We start from the raw sequence: 16,056 nt of genomic DNA, 5'->3' as shown, positions 1-16,056 counted from the left end.
TATACAAACACTATGAACTATACTGTAGTACACAAGCAGGGGCCACTGTTGCATGGATGTACCTTTACTTTAAGTAATCTTCGAATGGTATTCAGTCGGGTGAATTATGGAAAATAGGCATTTTGAAATAAAAACTATATGTATATAAATATTTTTTTTTAAGTTTTTTAAAAGACGTACACTCTAATCAAGAGGAAAATGAGTTAAGACACAAACACCTTATATAAGACAGTGAGTGCTTTGATTTAATTATCAAGGGATTACAATAAACCAATTAAATTATATACTGGTAAAAAAAAAGAAATAACAGATTTATAAAACAATCTTTGTACACATTGACAAGCCCTCTGTTTCTTTTGTTTGTATACTTTGTTACATTTATCACAAAGTGCTAAATGCTATTCTTCAAAGAAACACAAAAAGGTTTTTTTCATTCAACAGTTGAAATTTTAAGCAATCAAGCATCCTTCACAAAATGTTTGAACTCTAAACATTTACATCCATTCAAAGAATGAAAAAAAAGACATTTTGGTGCAGAAACATTAAACATTTCTTATTTCCCTGTTGCCCTAAAACACATTCATGAAGCACACGTTTTCACCATCACTCTCGGGAAGAGACCAAACAGGAAGAAGAAACTGCGAGGTGACATTTTCCTCCCCTAAACGAGCCACAATCAGTCAAGTACACGGACATAAGACTCTCGTTGATACATCTCCATGAACCTTGTTCTTCATCAGCTGGTGCGCAACTGACCGAGGACAGCTTACGCTTTTCCCTTTGCCTTCTTCTGCAGCCGTGTCCGTGTGGGTTCGGTGAGGGCTAAGGGCTCCTGGATGACCATGCCGCGGTATTTCCTCCCCAGCAGCTCCACCTCCACCTTCTGGCCCACCGAGCACAAGTCCACGGGCAGGTATGCAAACGCCAGGCTCTGCTGGCTGCTGTAGCTGTAGGCTCCGGACGTCGTGTTGCCGACCACCTGACGGCCGGAGGGGAAGAGACACCAGCTCGAGTGAGAAATAACCACAAAATAGCCACAAAATAACCACGTGAAAACCGCCTCACTGGAAACACTTAATCCGTTGCTGACCTTGCCGTTGTGCCAGATGGTCTCGTTGCCTTCGGGGTCGATATCGTCCGTGTCCAGAGCGATGTAGGAGAGCTTCCTCTTCAGGCCCTTGGCTTTGATCTCCTGAACGGCGGCTTTGCCAATAAAGTCAGCGGGCTGGACAACAGAAAACAGTGTTATTCAGAATGTATTCCTGGTTACAGAGGAATTAAATTGTAAAAACTGTTAATATATGTTTAAAAAAAATGGTAAATTACAAATGAGATGGATGGTTACCTTGTTCATTTTGATGAAATAATCCAATCCAGCCTCCAGAGGGTTTGTGTCACAGTTCATCTGTAAAAGTCGACATGCGTCACTCATGTCTGTACGGTGAATATGAAGCTACAGCCAGCAGCCAGTTAGCTTAGCTTAGCATAAAGACTGGAAACAGGGGGAAACAGCTAGCTCTTTTAAAGTCAACAAAATTTGCCGACAAGCACTGATATATCGTGTTTGTTCAATCTGACAAAAAACTAAATGAAAAGGACAAGTTGTGACGAAGTATTCCTTTAATTTAAATGTGTGTGTGTGTGTGTGTGTGTGTGTGTGTGTGTGTGTGTGTGTGTGTGTGTGTGTGTGTGTGTACCTCAGCTCCCCAGCCTCTGAAGCCTTTTTCCAGTCTGAGGGAGGCCATGGCGTAGGTGCCGAAGTTGTCGATGCCCTCGTCTTTTCCTTCCTTCATCATGGCCTCATACACAGTCGCCATGTTCTTCTGCTCGATGTACAGCTCCCACCCGAGCTCACCTAAACACACACACACACACACACACACACACACACACACACACACACACACACACACACACACACACACACACACACATTTAGTGTCATTAACCAGTATGTCGTCATTTGTTTGACGCTCATAATTTGGTTTTACTTCTAACTGATTTTAAATCTCTCATAATTGTGATTTAGTTCAGAATTAGAGCTTCATAACTAAAATTTACGATCTCATTATTCAAAGGTAGTTTAGTCTAAGTGTGCAGCACCTGTGTAGGAGATCCTGATGGCCCGGACGGGAACGCCGGCCAACTGGATGGCCTTGCAGTGGAGAAACTTGAACCCGGCGTCACTCAAATCCTCATCCGTCAGCTTCTGGAGAACTTTGCGGGAGTTTGGTCCGGCGATGCCCAGCACGCCGATATCGTCCGTCACATTGCTGATGTCCACGTCGTACCCTCCGTCTTGAGCTTCTGCCTCTATCCACCTGAAGAAAGTGCAAAGTTGCAGTTGCGGCGTGGTTTGTCCATTCAGAGCTACCGTAGAAATAAACGGCTCATTCTCAGGTGACAAAAAAACAACAATAATTTGTTATTTTCCGGTGATTGTACACGAAAGAAAAGATACTTAATAATATTATATATTCCATTTGTGCCAATAGATCCTCCTCAATGTCACGCAATGTTCCTTTGCAAATGTTTTTGTGAGGAGGTGGTGAATGTGAACACTGAATGTAAACTTAACTCTTCAAGCTAATTTATTTTTTACTACTCTCAGTATTTCATATATTGTCACATCTCAGCCACGTGTGGGAAACGTCTCGCAGGCTGAAGTGAACTTGTTGAACTTGTCATCTGTAGTCTTCACCAGTAGAGGTCGCTACAGAGCACTAAAACATGTCCGCCAGCCCTTGAGGCTCTTGTGTTGGAGAGAAAGTTTCAACAAACTGCCTCCTGATTGGAGCAAATGGAGGGGAGTTGTGTCGACAGCTGCTGAAAGGTTTTAGGTTTCTGGCGTAAGAAACAGACTGTGAGAGTTGTTCTTCAGCACAGCTTGAGGCCGCCGTGTGAAAACTGACATTGTGTACTCAATGTTCTCTGCTAAATTGACATTGTTTGTCTGCTTGTGCACGAGTGTGTGTGAGGGTTTGTGCTCGTGGCCCTGGTGGAGTGGAGCTTCATCAGAAAGCACGCCTCAACACTTCTGAGTGCAAAAACTACAACGACAAGTTTCAAAGTGGAGGGAGCTAGTGTTTAACTTTTTTTAACTACTTTTTTATCATTGAATGCAAATGCACTGACGGCATCTTTAAGCGTATAACAATAAAGTCCTATTTCGGACGTCCCTGGTTGCAGAAGTAAATGCTTCATTAATTTATTAATAAACAATAACAAGCGATTCTATGGAAGCCCCTTTCCGACCACACACACACACAAAATATTAGGGACCCCTCCGCCCCCCAAAAAATGTGACTTGTACTTGTTTTGTTGTATGAACAATACATATTTACATTTAAATGAAGGTATTGTAAAACCAAAGTGATGAAATAACGTATTACTGAGATATTTTTTGAAATTTTCGACACTGAAAAAAAAAGTAGATTTTTTTTTATTTTATTGTCCAAATTAATTTTTTTTTATTTTTTATTTCCTACAAATTCTTTTTCTCTTTTTGGTGGGGAAGGGGGGTGGGGGGTCCTGATTTATTTATTTTTGGGGTCCTAATTTTTTTTTGGTGTCGCGGAAATGGGCTTCCATACGATTCAAAAAATATATATCTTGTATCTTCTCCATGGCGAGGGTGGACGACGCTCATGGGTAGTGTAGTTTTTAGACCACAGTCTGTCTCTAAGAAGTGGACGTAGTGACGTCACTGGTTTTGAATGCTTGAGTTCAGCATTACAGCCGTCGCCATCTTGGATTTTTGCAACCAGTGAACGGTAACTGTTATAAAAACATCCCATTATGATCTATAACCTTTATGTTGTGCTTACTTCATGATAACACATTTGTTTACTACCAAGTTATCTACGGTCAAAGCACAGCTTCACCTGAGGTCATGTCCCTCTGACCCCGAGCCCGTGATGAGCAGGAACTCTCCCGGTGACAGCTGGGTGATGGTGACCTCAGCAAAGACTCTCCCGGTGGGTGTCAACATGTGGCTGATGTTCGTGAGGCCCACCTGAAGACACAGAGGGGTAATGAGTCAGAGAGAGGACTTCATACAGTTCACAACAGGCGTTAATGAAGCGCTGTACCTTGGGCATGGTGTTGGCGAACAGGCGGTCCAGCAGCTTGTGCGAGTCCTTCCCCTTGACCATGAACTTGCCGAAAGGCGTCAGGTCGATCACTCCCACCTTCTCCATCACCAGCTTGCACTCCCTGCCAACTGGTCCGAACCAGTTGGTGCGTCGGAAACTGGGCCTGAGCGCAGCGCACAAATATTAGAAATCAATAAAAAAGTAGCATGACAAGATTATGACTGTGGCTTTAATATTTGTTCAAAGAAACCCCTCAGAGATATGAGCCAAGTAGGAAGCTACTGAGACGACCAAATGGTTTGGACAAGACTCCAAAAGCCCCCCCAGGAAATGGCAAACAGTGTGCTTTGCTAAACATTGTCATGTCACATGTTCTCAACCCGAGATCCTGCTCATGCTGATGTGTTGAATGCAGCTATTGAGCGTTATCTGCATGTGCCGTTTGAGCGTTGGCGGCTGTCCCGTTCTTTCACAGCGAGGTGTATAAATGTCTAAAAGGTTCTCTTGTGCCGCAGAGGCAGACGATGTGCGGCGAGCTCGTCCCTGCACGGACCGAAAGAGCCGTGAGGGAGCTCTGTACGGGAACATGTGTTTGTGCCGTGTGCCAAGAACATTGTGTCTTTAACGTGCTCAGAGGAGCGTGCATCTCCAGTAGAAACCATGAGGGGATTTCTTCACGCATTGCTGGATTATATCAAGAGTCGTCCAGTGCAGAAGTGTGGGATTGCTGGTTAATTATAAGCGGTTCGCAAAGAGCAAGATTTGTTCCAATGTTTATTTCTGATAGTTATTGGATGCAGGCTGGCAACGTCTACATTTGAATGAATTAAAAAAAGGAAATAAAATATGTTCATCCGCCGTTTTACAGCCGCTCCTTTGACCACGAAATATATCCGATCACTGTCCGATCAGGCGAATGCCAAAAAGTCCCCAACGCCGGATCGGAAAGATGAGTATGACCATGACCGATGACATCATTAGAGATTTTATAAAGCACTCTGCGGACTAGATGCCTTACTTGTATCCGATGTCATCTCCAGGTTTGTGGAACCAGTGCGGTTGTTCCCAGCCGGAGTGAAAGCCCATGGACGCTTTGTCCTTCAGCAGCTCGTAAACGCCGCTTTTCCGGTAGGTCGGTCGACCGGCGAATCGCTCCTCTTTGGGGTAACCGACTGGCGAGGCCGACAGAAGTGAGGGCGTTACCGTTTTAACGATGCTTAAAAAAGAGAAGGGTTTTCGTCCCGATGAATTTTAGCGATCGTCTTTTGTTTCTTACCCACATTGTTGAAGCCGTAAGACTCTCGAGCTTTGGCGCACAGGAAAGACATGTCCGACCATTTGCCGTAGCGGTTGGGGTCGCATTCAATCAGGTCGTACGGAGGCTCCCCGTTCCTGATCCAGTCGCTCAGGAACTTACCGATCCCGCCGGCGTGGATGACTCCATACCTGGAAACAGTCCAGAGCTTTCTTTTGAGCATGAATCAATCAGAAGCTCATCTGCTCACCAATCTCCATCCCCCAACGACACACACACCCGAAGCCGATGGCGGCCCAGTAGTTGCGAACGCCTTGGTGCGGTCCGACCATGGGCAGCAGGTCAGGTGTGTACGTGATCGGTCCGCACACTGTGTTGATGATGTCAGCCTCCTTCAGCACGGGGACCATCTCCATGGCCATCTCGATGTGCTCCATTATCCTGTCCAGGTCCGACTCAAACAGCTCCTTGCCGAAACCTGCGACGGAGACACGGGCGGTGAGCTTAAAGAGAGCAAAACATCAAAGACGAATCCGTTTGCGCGGCGGACGGACCTGGCGGCACGCCGTCTCTGACCCAGGAGTCCTGCAGCACCATCTTCTCCATCTTTTCATACGGGCCGAACAGCAGGCCGTCTCTTTCCTGACGCAGGTAGTAAGAGCCCTCCAGGTCCCGGATGACGGGCAGCTCCTTCCCCAGAGCCTTCACCTCTGGTACCGTCGCCGTCACGACGTACTGGTGGTGCACCGGGATGGTGGCGTGCTCAAACCCGATCATCTTGCCCACCTCCCGGGCCCAGAAACCTTTAAAAAAGCAAAACAGGAATGGGAATAAATCACAAGATTGAGCCCTAAATGTCCATATTCGCCTATTGTATAGACGTCTATTTTCTTATAGACGTCTATACAACTCCTTTGGTTGTATAGAAGTCTAGAGAAAATGACTTCATCTCTCTTTGATGGTTTCAATCTCTAGTTTCGAGTTCTTCAAAACAACATGCCTGACGCAGGTAGTAAGAGCCCTCCAGGTAGTAAGTCGTGGTCCATTTATAGTGAACTAGAGGGCCCCGCCCTATGCTTTAGGGCGGGGCTAAAAGGTGATTGGCAGGTCTTTGCCACGTCATTACGGGTCTTGGAGTTGTCCCTGTTTTAGTCTGACAACTTTAACTCTTTCACAGGTGTTTTCACTTATTTGGCCTGAAAATGTCTTACTCAGCATTCGGTTGTATTTAGCCCCGCCCTCTGATGTCACTTCTGGTTGCAAATAAACAAAATGACGACGGGCAATCAAGTCTTCAAACCGGCAGTCCACAAACCAAAGGGTGACGATGGCAACTTCTAATACAAAGTCTACGGTCACATTATGTCACAGCCAGTGGGACGGTGAGCTTAGCTTAGCATAAAGACTGGAAACAGGGAGAAACAGCTAGCATTGCTTTGTCCACAGGTAACAAAATGTGCTGGACCAGCAGCTCTAAATCTCATTAATGTCGTGGACAAAAACTGAAGTGGAAAAAAAGACGAGCTGCAGTTTTTTATGAGACGTTTTGTGCCAGAGGCAGAAATATACGCATTAAACACAACACAGAGGCACATTCTTTTACTTTTGGACAGAGACCCGCTGGCTGTTTCCTCCCAGTCTTTATCCAAAGCTACGCTAACCAGCGGCTGGCTTTAGTTTCATATTTAACAGAGAGAGAGAGATAAAAGAGCAGCGTCAATCTTCTCATCTAACTCTTCAAGATCAAGAAAGCAAAACTCCAAAAGTATTCTCGACTGTTTCCAGACTTTTGGCAACTTTTCTATTCCCTCAGATGTTTTATTACAACTTGAATAAAAACATATTTATTAAGACTTCATGTCTTGCGACGCACAAAGTTAAATACATTAATCTGTTTGTCATTAAGAAGCAATGCCCCTCTTTCATTATTTACTTGGAAAAGTTATTTAAAAAGTTACCAAACAGACTTTCCAACAGGTTTATCATTACTTTCACTGTCTTTTGAGATACAATCTCAACAGACTGACCAAAAACATAGGAAATTTGACTATATTAATCATTAATTTGATTGATGGTAGACTGATTGATGCTTGTGCTCACTTTATGGTGAATTACTTGTACATGTATCGCGCTTTTCAAGTCTTCCGGATACAGGATATCATTGTTTCAGAGAAGCAGTTCGCCTTTACGGTCATGTACATTCTGCAACCTTTCAGCAGCTCATCCATCCGACACTAAAGGAACCAGAGAACATCTTGCATTTAATGCCCCAGGTCCGCTCTGCACAATCGGACCAGGGGCATGAAATGTTTATGTCCATTTTTATCTACACACCTGTAAAGTTCTTTGACAGCATCTCCTGGTTGTGATGCTGTCCCTGTGACTAAATCTATCCTCATAGCACCTCACAAAGGACTCAAAACCTCCTCTGTGGTGGTTCCTGATACAACAGGTGTCTCCAGGACCGACACACACACACACACACCCACACACACAAACGAGCGTTGCAGCTGTCCGTCTCCTCGGCTGCTGAATGTTGCTTTATGTTCACCAGCTGGTTCGTACGTCAACCGCCAACACAACCTGCGTTGTGAGCAAGTGGCAACCTCTGTTGCTGAGAAAGTGAGATGTGCCAAAAACCTGCAGTTCCTTAAACGTCCACTCGAGGCTCTGGAAGCGAGTCAATCTCCCCACAGACCTCCATGTAAAATGTCCGACTTTACAGCAGAAATAAACATGTTTACAGCGCTGTACACATGCAGTTTTGGTCTTTAGAGCTCATTTTAAAGTTCAGCCTCGTTCACTATGTTTAAAGATATTAAGGTTAAAGTTACGCACACAGAGAGGTGGGCGCTTTGAGTGACAGGTTGGGTTGTCGGGTTAAACCTGCTGGGGAACTGACACCTGTTGAAGTCTGCTGTCGTCTTCAGCTCATGTGCTGCCAGAGTGAGTTCTATAAACACAAATTTAAATTAAAATAGCATCCACTTAAAATCTATTTTTATATTTCTATCGCCGTGCACATCTGCAACATTTACTCTTTAAATTCTGCGTGTGCACCACATGTGGGCTCTTTCTCATGGTGAGGGACGGGGTTGGGGGTGCATGCACACAACATCCAGATAAGGACTCAGGCGGTTTATGCAAGAGCTGCAGAGGACCGTGTTTACCAGGCGCCTGCACACAGGGCCGATTCACTGGGTTCCCCGGGAGTCAACAAGCTCGCCAAAATAAAAGAACCTTTGAAAACATGTCCTGCTACGTCCACATCGGCCGTCCACGCTGCTGAGCTCTATTTGTTTCTCCTTTCGTGAATATAAACATATAATATACCAGGTCAGAAGGTCACAGGCTGAATGTCATGTGTAAATATTGTGAGTACACTAATAGAAGTTGCAATTTGATTTAAATAAAATATATATCCACATAACAAATCAGTTGTAATTTGCAACTGAGAGTGAAATTGAGTTTGCAAGCCTGCAGAAAAGTTTGAATAGTTAGCTATAGGAATAAATATTGGATGCTGAAGTAATTAAGGATTTAAATAACTTAAAAAACAGAATTTGGGAAAAATAAAATGCTTGCTGGACAAAAGAAGTGGTTAAAGATTAATGCTGTGTGAGGGCGGCAGGGAAGAATGGGAGGGATGAATTATGTAAATAAAGCAGAGCGAATCTTTAACTGAGTATAGTTGGTGTTATGCAAGCGTGTGGGTCATGGGGTTTCAAAACAATATGAGCACAATGTCTTTAAAAACACACTAAAATCTGAGGTTCCTGCGGTCTCTTGGTGATCATTTTCTTTTTGCGATGTTGGATTTATTCTGTGAGTTGTTTCTGCTGCTAGCAATCTTTATATCACCAAAACAAAGCCCACATATAAAATGCAGTCTGTACTTTCAAAAGTCTACTTTTACCCATTTTATATCAGTTGTGAGAATTACAATATGTGGAAAATTGTTAAGGCCCTCAGTTGTGATATTTATCAGTTTGACATTTCAGTCCCTGGATGCAAAAAGCGAGAAAATAATCTGTTGAGAGGTGTGCAAGTGCTGCTGCTTCGAGATTGGATGAAATGTGAACTGTTGGCCTGTTTGGATTGGCTGTCGGACACAGCGATGGAAAAACGCCAGCAGGATCCACACTCTTACTGGCTCCAGGCAGAGTACAGAATGTGCAAATTCAAGGCAGGAAAAATGGAACAAGACGTGAAGTATGAGCTGTAGAAAACATGTTCTCCGAGGTCTTTTATAGCGCAGTGTTCCAGAACATTAGTCTTTGCATTGCAGAGCTTTTTCTTTCCACCATAAATGCATATCCACATGCTGATCCAAGACTTTAACAACTGCAGATGCTATTTCATTTATAGACGACTGTTACTGCAGAGAAAAGGTGACCAAGAATAAAATATGCATGAGCTATATATATATATATATTTCTCTAGTACATCTCTTCTATTGAGGACACACTGAAGCAAATTCGTTGCCGGATAAACAAACAACAACAGTTATGAAAGAAGTCCTTGCCAACAAAATCCCCCGAGAACTGGTTTGACCCGGTTCAAGCCAAAGTCTAGATTACTCTGAACTCGGCAGGCGGTGGTCTTTGGGGGCAAAGGTCTCCTTCTGTTTGGTGTCCACAGATAACATAACGCAGCGACTATAGGATGTGTCCGCTTTGTGTCTTAACCAGCAGATATTCTTAGCAATCTTTCAACTAAAGTAGACTTTCAAGTAAAAAAAGAGACATTTAAGGCCTGATTTTGCACAAAAGACCAAAGCAGATCACATCACCATGTGGTTATCTCTAATTGGAGAGTGAATGAGCACCTGTGCAGGTACAAACCTGTTGCATTGACGATGCGATTGGCGCGGATGGTCCCGTGAGGAGTCAGGACGTCCCACTTGCCGTCAGCGGTCGGGTTGAGGCCGGTGACCGGGGCCGGGTTGTAGATCTGGGCTCCGTGCAAGCGAGCCCCAGCAGCCAGGGCCATGGTCAGAGAGTAAGGGTCAATGTGGCCGTCTCCTGGAGTGTACAGACCTGCCAACACCTGACAATAAGGAGAGACTTCAGTAAAACAACCAATATTCATCATTATTAACACTGAGATAGTGATTAATTATTGTACATTTTGCTTTTACATTACACACAGTTGCACAAAGCTGATTGATATAATACCGTAAAAGTCGGGTCATAAGCCGCTACGACTTTGGTGGTTGTCCCTGCTAGCTCCCTGCTGTAGCCGGCTAGCACTGCTGCTAGCTCTCCTCTAGCTCCCTGCTGTAGCCAGATAGCGCTGCTGCTAGCTCTCCTCTAGCTCCCTGCTGTAGCCGGCTAGTGCTGCTGCTAGCTCTCCTCTAGCTCCCTGCTGTAGCCAGATAGCGCTGCTGCTAGCTCTCCTCTAGCTCCCCCACTTTAGCTGGCTAGTGCTGCTGCTGGCTCTCCTCTAGCTCCCTGCTGTGGCCGGCTAGTGCTGCTGCTAGCTCTCCTCTAGCTCACTGCTGTAGCCAGCTAGTGCTGCTGCTAGCTTTCCTCTGGCTCCCTGCTGTAGCCGGCTAGCACTGCCGCTGGCTCTCCTCTGGCTCCCTGCTGTAGCCAGATAGCGCTGCTGCTAGCTCTCCTCTAGCTCCCCGCTGTGGCCGGCTAGTGCTGCTGCGGCTCTCCTTTGGCTCCCTGCTGTGGCCGGCTAGTGCTGCTGCGGCTCTCCGCTGGCTCCCTGCTGTGGCCAGCTAGCGCTGCTGCTGCTAGCTTCTCACTAGCTCCCCAACAACCACCGAAGGTAGTAGCGGCTTATGACCCGACCTTTACGGTAATCATGGTACTGAAGTGGGTGGTGACGACAACATGCGAGCACATTTTCAAATATTTTTACGGTGCATTGAACCAAAGGGATTTATCCACGTGTGCCTCAATTTGATGATATAAAGATGTTTTCTGTCGACATTTTGGCCTCCTGAAGATGATGCAAGATACACAATGAAAAAGGGCTTTTCTTCAGATGAATGCTTGACGATGTCAGTTTGTTTGATTTGAACATTTTTTGTGCACAAAGACGGATTTCATTCATGTGGGGATGCCAGACAAAAGAACCGGTGCTCACTAAAATAAAAGACAGGGAGTTATCTTCTGGGGATGCAGAATGGATGTCGACTTGTTGATTTCAAGATGTTTTCTTTGTGTGTGCTAAGTTGACATTTTGGCCTACTGAGGATGACGTGAGAGGAAAACTGGAAGGTCCCAAAAAAGAAAAGAAAGGGTTCTTCCTCTGAGGAGCATGAACGAAGAATGTGCTGGTAAATTTCATGGAAAATGAATGTGCACAAAAGGTAATTTCTCTCTTGTGATTCTGCCAAACAAAGTCAAAGTCAGAATAATCTTCTGAGGATCATGACTATTTATAGCAAAATTCATGGCAATGCGACCGATAATCCAAAGGCTTTGTCGAGGACATTATGTGATAGTTGCACTATGGTTTGGTGAATGATCAACGACTGTTAAATCAAGTCAATAATGATACAGACCTTGTTTATATTGAGGAGAGGGAAAAGTTCGTGCACTTTCTCCGGTCCGATGAAGTACTGTTCTGTCACGTTCCAGTGTGTGCGCGTCATCTGGTACTTCATCTCGTCCACGCGAGCCGCCGTTCCAGCAATACGGACGCTGCCGGGCTGATGCAAGCCCACCGCCTGCAGAGGAGGAGGAGACGGATCAAAAAGCCCTCATCGAAGCATCAAAAGGGAGGAGAGGTGAGCGAGGGAGGCGCCTCACCTGTCCAGTTTCAGCCTCCAGCTTCTCATATAATTTGATGCTGTCATAGTGGACTTTTTTTAAGTTGATGCCTGGATGGTAATATGTTGTCAAACCAGCCTGGAATACAAAACAAACCAGGATCAGAAAACATATTGAGGTTATATCTTTGCAAAGAGTTGCTTATGGAGACATCCACCAAGACACAGAGCAACGTCATCCTTCACTTATATTCATGTCGGTGTCCACCTGATGAACATAAGTCCAATATTTACTCTCTTGTGCCTCTCTTTTGGTCTCCACCATCATATCACGACAACTCTGTCTGTCTGTCGTTTGGTGGTCGGCGAGTAGCGTACAGTCCGGTTTGGGAGCTAACAACGCTAATGAGAGCTGTGGGAGTGAAGCTAAACAGTGCTGTTAAAAACAAAACAATGAGATAAAAGACGCTTAAAACACTCAAGGTGGTAATTATTCATCACGACCAGAGACCTCGTTCTCATTATTCAATTGATCAATTGTTAATGTTAATATATGGATTATAACAGCTTTAATTTAACTGACTATAACTCTTAGAAGGAGTTCCCTGCCGGTGATGCATGCTGGGATATGCTCCCGCCCCCGGAGAGGAAGAGGGTAACATAGTAAGAGTAAGTTGGCCTGTCTGACGTGTCAAACGTGTATTAATAGCGTCACAGTGAAGTGAATGAGCGGCGGTGGAGGAAAGTGGGTCAAAGTCTCAGATGCCTTGAAAACTTGTAACAGCTGCTGGAGAACGAAGACGTCTGTAAACATCTTCACTAACGTGCAGATTTACCCATCGGTAAATTTAGTAGTTTCTTCAGCAAAAACGCCAAATATTCCCCAAGTTCCAGGCCCTAAATTGTGAGGATTTTTGCAACGATTAGTCAATTTATTAATTAGTCGATTTAGAGAAAATCAATCTGCGAGCATTTCCATAATCGATGAAGTCATTTTCAAAATACAAAATATTAGTTCAAGTAGTTCAAACCTCATTTTGACTGTCGGTCAATTATTTCTTTGAATTCATATTTTAAAAAGCTGCAAATATGAGGATTTGCTGCTTTTCTTTGCTGTCAATGACACTAAATTAAATATCTTTTATTTTTGGACTTTTAGGCTCGGATCTTTAAAGAATTTCACTTTGAGCTCACTTTTACGAACAAAATTATTAATCCAAAAAAGTATGTGCAGATTATTATAAGAGGAGTTGTGGCCCTGTTGCTTTCATGTGAATGTAACTGGATGAAATGAACTGCAAACTTAAATAAATTGTGATGGCCTTTTTTGTACTATTTTCTGACAATGTATTGAGGGAAAAATTATAAAATAATGACAGTAATGTTAGTTGCGAACCAAAATGGAAACGCATCAGTTCATGTTGTGTGACAATGTGCTCATGCTCTGTGACACAGATCACATGAAAAAGCTCATTCAGCCATTCACATCTGTCCACCTTCACGTTCTCCCTTATGGATAAACACAAGTAGACTGTGGGAGACGTACAGCGTGCCAGGTGGACCCAGCCGTCAGCTCGGATTTCTCCAGCAGCACCACATCCTTCACGCCACTTTTGGCCAGGTGATAGGCCACGCTGACCCCCACACATCCCCCGCCGATGATGACAGTGTCAGCGGTGTCCTTCCACCTCTTCCTCAGAGCTGAGGACGTATCACTTGGAGAGAGACAGACACGTTACAGGTGAATCATTGCAGCTTTACAACACGCGCCTCGCCAGTCTGTTTACAACGCTATTCCACCTGCAACCAGAGCTGACGTGTTACTGAAGTCACCAGCATGAGCGACATGATGTACCAGAACTGCGTAAAGTTGCGTGGATAGACATGTGCAACTTTACGCGCATTTTACGCACGACAAGTAGTATCATTTGTAACAGCGCACACGTGAACACCTCACCTCTCCTCTGCTTGTTTTCTCGACGTGCAGCAGATGGTCCTTAGAGGAAGCCGCGCTCTCCCTGGACACGCGGGTAAATCTCTCCGCAAATGAAAGTTGATTAGGTTTAATATGCGCGACATAACTGAGGTGATGTTTTTACAAACTATGCATGAACTTTAAGGCATAAGCAGCCCCCCCCCTCCTCTCTCTCACTGGACCCTATCACTGCATTGAGTGGTTACAAATATCCCTCTTTTGCACTGACAGCCGTGTTGGCACGCCCACGGGTCGATGAGCAAGTGAGGATGAAGCTTTACCGGGAACAACCCTCAAGCGCGTTAACGCTTCGAGTGCCAACAAATAAACAGATCAGAATATACGTGAATGATTTATGTCTTTTTTCTTCTTCTTCTGCTACTAGCTGTGATGTTTATTGTGTTTGAGATTCTGGAGTAAAAGCTTACATTTACAGCCAAATGGACTTTAAGTAACATTTATACAACATGTACTGGTTTGGTTTCGTCGTAAATTGATTATAAAATGATTTATGGGATTACATTTGTGACTTTTCAGACTTTTCTCTTCTCTTTTTGCTTTTTTATGTGATTGTTTGAGAATATTCCCTCTTTGTGCCATGAACATTTATTTAAAAATGAAATATGTGAGAAGTTAATGGGATATTTTCTCTTCTTTTACTGTGAAAATGTCTCTTTAGTAAACAGAAGCCAACGAGTGACGTCACGACGATACGCCCACTTCTTACATAAAGTCCATAATATTTAGCTATAAGTATTGGACACATTTAAATTTTGACCTGATGATGGAACGAGATTTAAAAAAAAACACCAAAATAACCAAATGTCTATATATATATATATATATATATATATATATATATATATATATATATATATATATATATATATATATATATATATATATATATATATATATATATATATATAAATTGATGAGTCAGGAGAACAGTGGAAAACCTTAAAAAAAAACAGTATGTATTGATATTGTTGCACAAAAGCAGTGAATGCAACAGTGAAGATAAACAACACTGAACTCTTTCCAAGAAAGGCTTCGCTCTGGTTACGTCTGTGTTGTGTAACTTGTGTAAAAAAGTAAACGCTGCTCAGAGTCAAGCTCTAGTCTGAGCGATCCATACAGACACGTTGATCTCTGAGCGGCCCTTGAGCCTTTTATTGCAACACAGCTTCCTCCAAAACACCTGCAACAGCTGCAACAGGTTTGAACTGGTCGTCTATCGTCACAGCTGCTTTCCATGAACACCGACTTGCAGAAGCAAATGTAGATATGCACCAAGTGGAAATGATGTGACTGTGTGCCCAGATTATTGGACAGTATTGGGTGCATTTACAAGAAAAACCTTTTGAAAAAAGAGTTAAATAGTAAGTGTTTCGGCGGACATGGTGCACCAGACTTAACTATGAAGTTGCACAACACCCATGGAGGCTGCCTCTCTCTCTGGTGGGGCGGCTCCATGCCGGCCCAAAGCTCGTCCCAAACGCTCTGCCTCCGGACGAGCTTAAAGCAAACTGTCCAGCATGTAACCGTCCGTTTGTTTCGCCCTGCTAGCTGGGACGGTTCCCCGCTGTGGTCCACAACCACTGGATATTTCATTGTAATATTTCTAGTTCTCGTTCTCACAACCAACCAGGCCGTTGCTAATATTTGCTCTTTAACATTAAAAGCAAAGTACAACTTAGGACGATGGCAATGCCATTTGTTTTACATGTATATACACAAATAAAAGTATCAAAGGTGCTGTTTTTATAGCAGTTTGAATATTGGAAATTATGAATATTATTATGTCATTGAAGCTGACTTTGAAGTCACTTTTCTCCAAAACTGTACAGTAAAATCTCAAGGCCATACACATGGACATAGCAGAGGTCCACCTGAACAGGACTGCTTTGTAGTTTCACTTTACAAATGTAAGAATCTGTTTTTATAGCCCTTTGAATATTGGAAATTGTGAAGTTATGAATATCATTATTACGTGTAAGCTGAC

General features: G+C 43.8%; 1 protein-coding gene across 2 annotated transcripts; it reads right to left on the bottom strand.

The window, feature by feature from the left end:
* Nucleotides 1-244: 244 nt before the first annotated feature.
* Nucleotides 245-14,250, bottom strand: dmgdh (dimethylglycine dehydrogenase). 2 transcript variants are annotated; one of them, XM_068574421.1, is made up of 16 exons: nucleotides 14,034-14,250; nucleotides 13,623-13,791; nucleotides 12,117-12,215; nucleotides 11,870-12,034; nucleotides 10,194-10,398; nucleotides 5,904-6,152; nucleotides 5,629-5,827; nucleotides 5,371-5,540; nucleotides 5,113-5,266; nucleotides 4,092-4,257; nucleotides 3,885-4,015; nucleotides 2,104-2,321; nucleotides 1,698-1,855; nucleotides 1,346-1,405; nucleotides 1,091-1,225; nucleotides 245-979 (listed from the first exon to the last, which is right to left on the bottom strand). In XM_068574421.1, exons 1-16 carry the CDS (start codon nucleotides 14,153-14,155, stop codon nucleotides 767-769), a joined length of 2,613 nt encoding a protein of 870 aa, XP_068430522.1. In that variant the 5' UTR covers nucleotides 14,156-14,250; the 3' UTR covers nucleotides 245-766. The 2 variants fall into 2 exon arrangements, with proteins under 2 accessions (XP_068430522.1, XP_068430523.1); XM_068574422.1 differs by lacking the exons at nucleotides 13,623-13,791; nucleotides 14,034-14,250 and adding an exon at nucleotides 12,345-12,562.
* Between the last annotated feature and the right edge of the window lie 1,806 nt (nucleotides 14,251-16,056).

This window comes from Clinocottus analis, unplaced genomic scaffold (assembly GCF_023055335.1).
Source record: "Clinocottus analis isolate CAN_PGR_092001 unplaced genomic scaffold, fCliAna1.0.p SCAF_13, whole genome shotgun sequence".
NCBI classification, from domain to species: domain Eukaryota; kingdom Metazoa; phylum Chordata; class Actinopteri; order Perciformes; family Cottidae; genus Clinocottus; species Clinocottus analis.
The sequence above is the reverse complement of the archived record's forward strand: the minus strand, read 5'-3'. Positions and strand labels throughout refer to the sequence as shown.

Excerpts from the sequence above, each read along its gene's own strand:
- dmgdh (XM_068574421.1), bottom strand. The coding sequence starts at position 14,155 with ATGTCGCGCATATTAAACCTAATCAACTTTCATTTGCGGAGAGATTTA. Across the intron at positions 12,035-12,116 it reads TGGAGGCTGAAACTGGACAG|GCGGTGGGCTTGCATCAGCC; the intron begins GTGAGGCGCCTC and ends CCTCCTCTGCAG. Across the intron at positions 5,828-5,903 it reads CAGAGACGGCGTGCCGCCAG|GTTTCGGCAAGGAGCTGTTT; the intron begins GTCCGTCCGCCG and ends TCTCCGTCGCAG.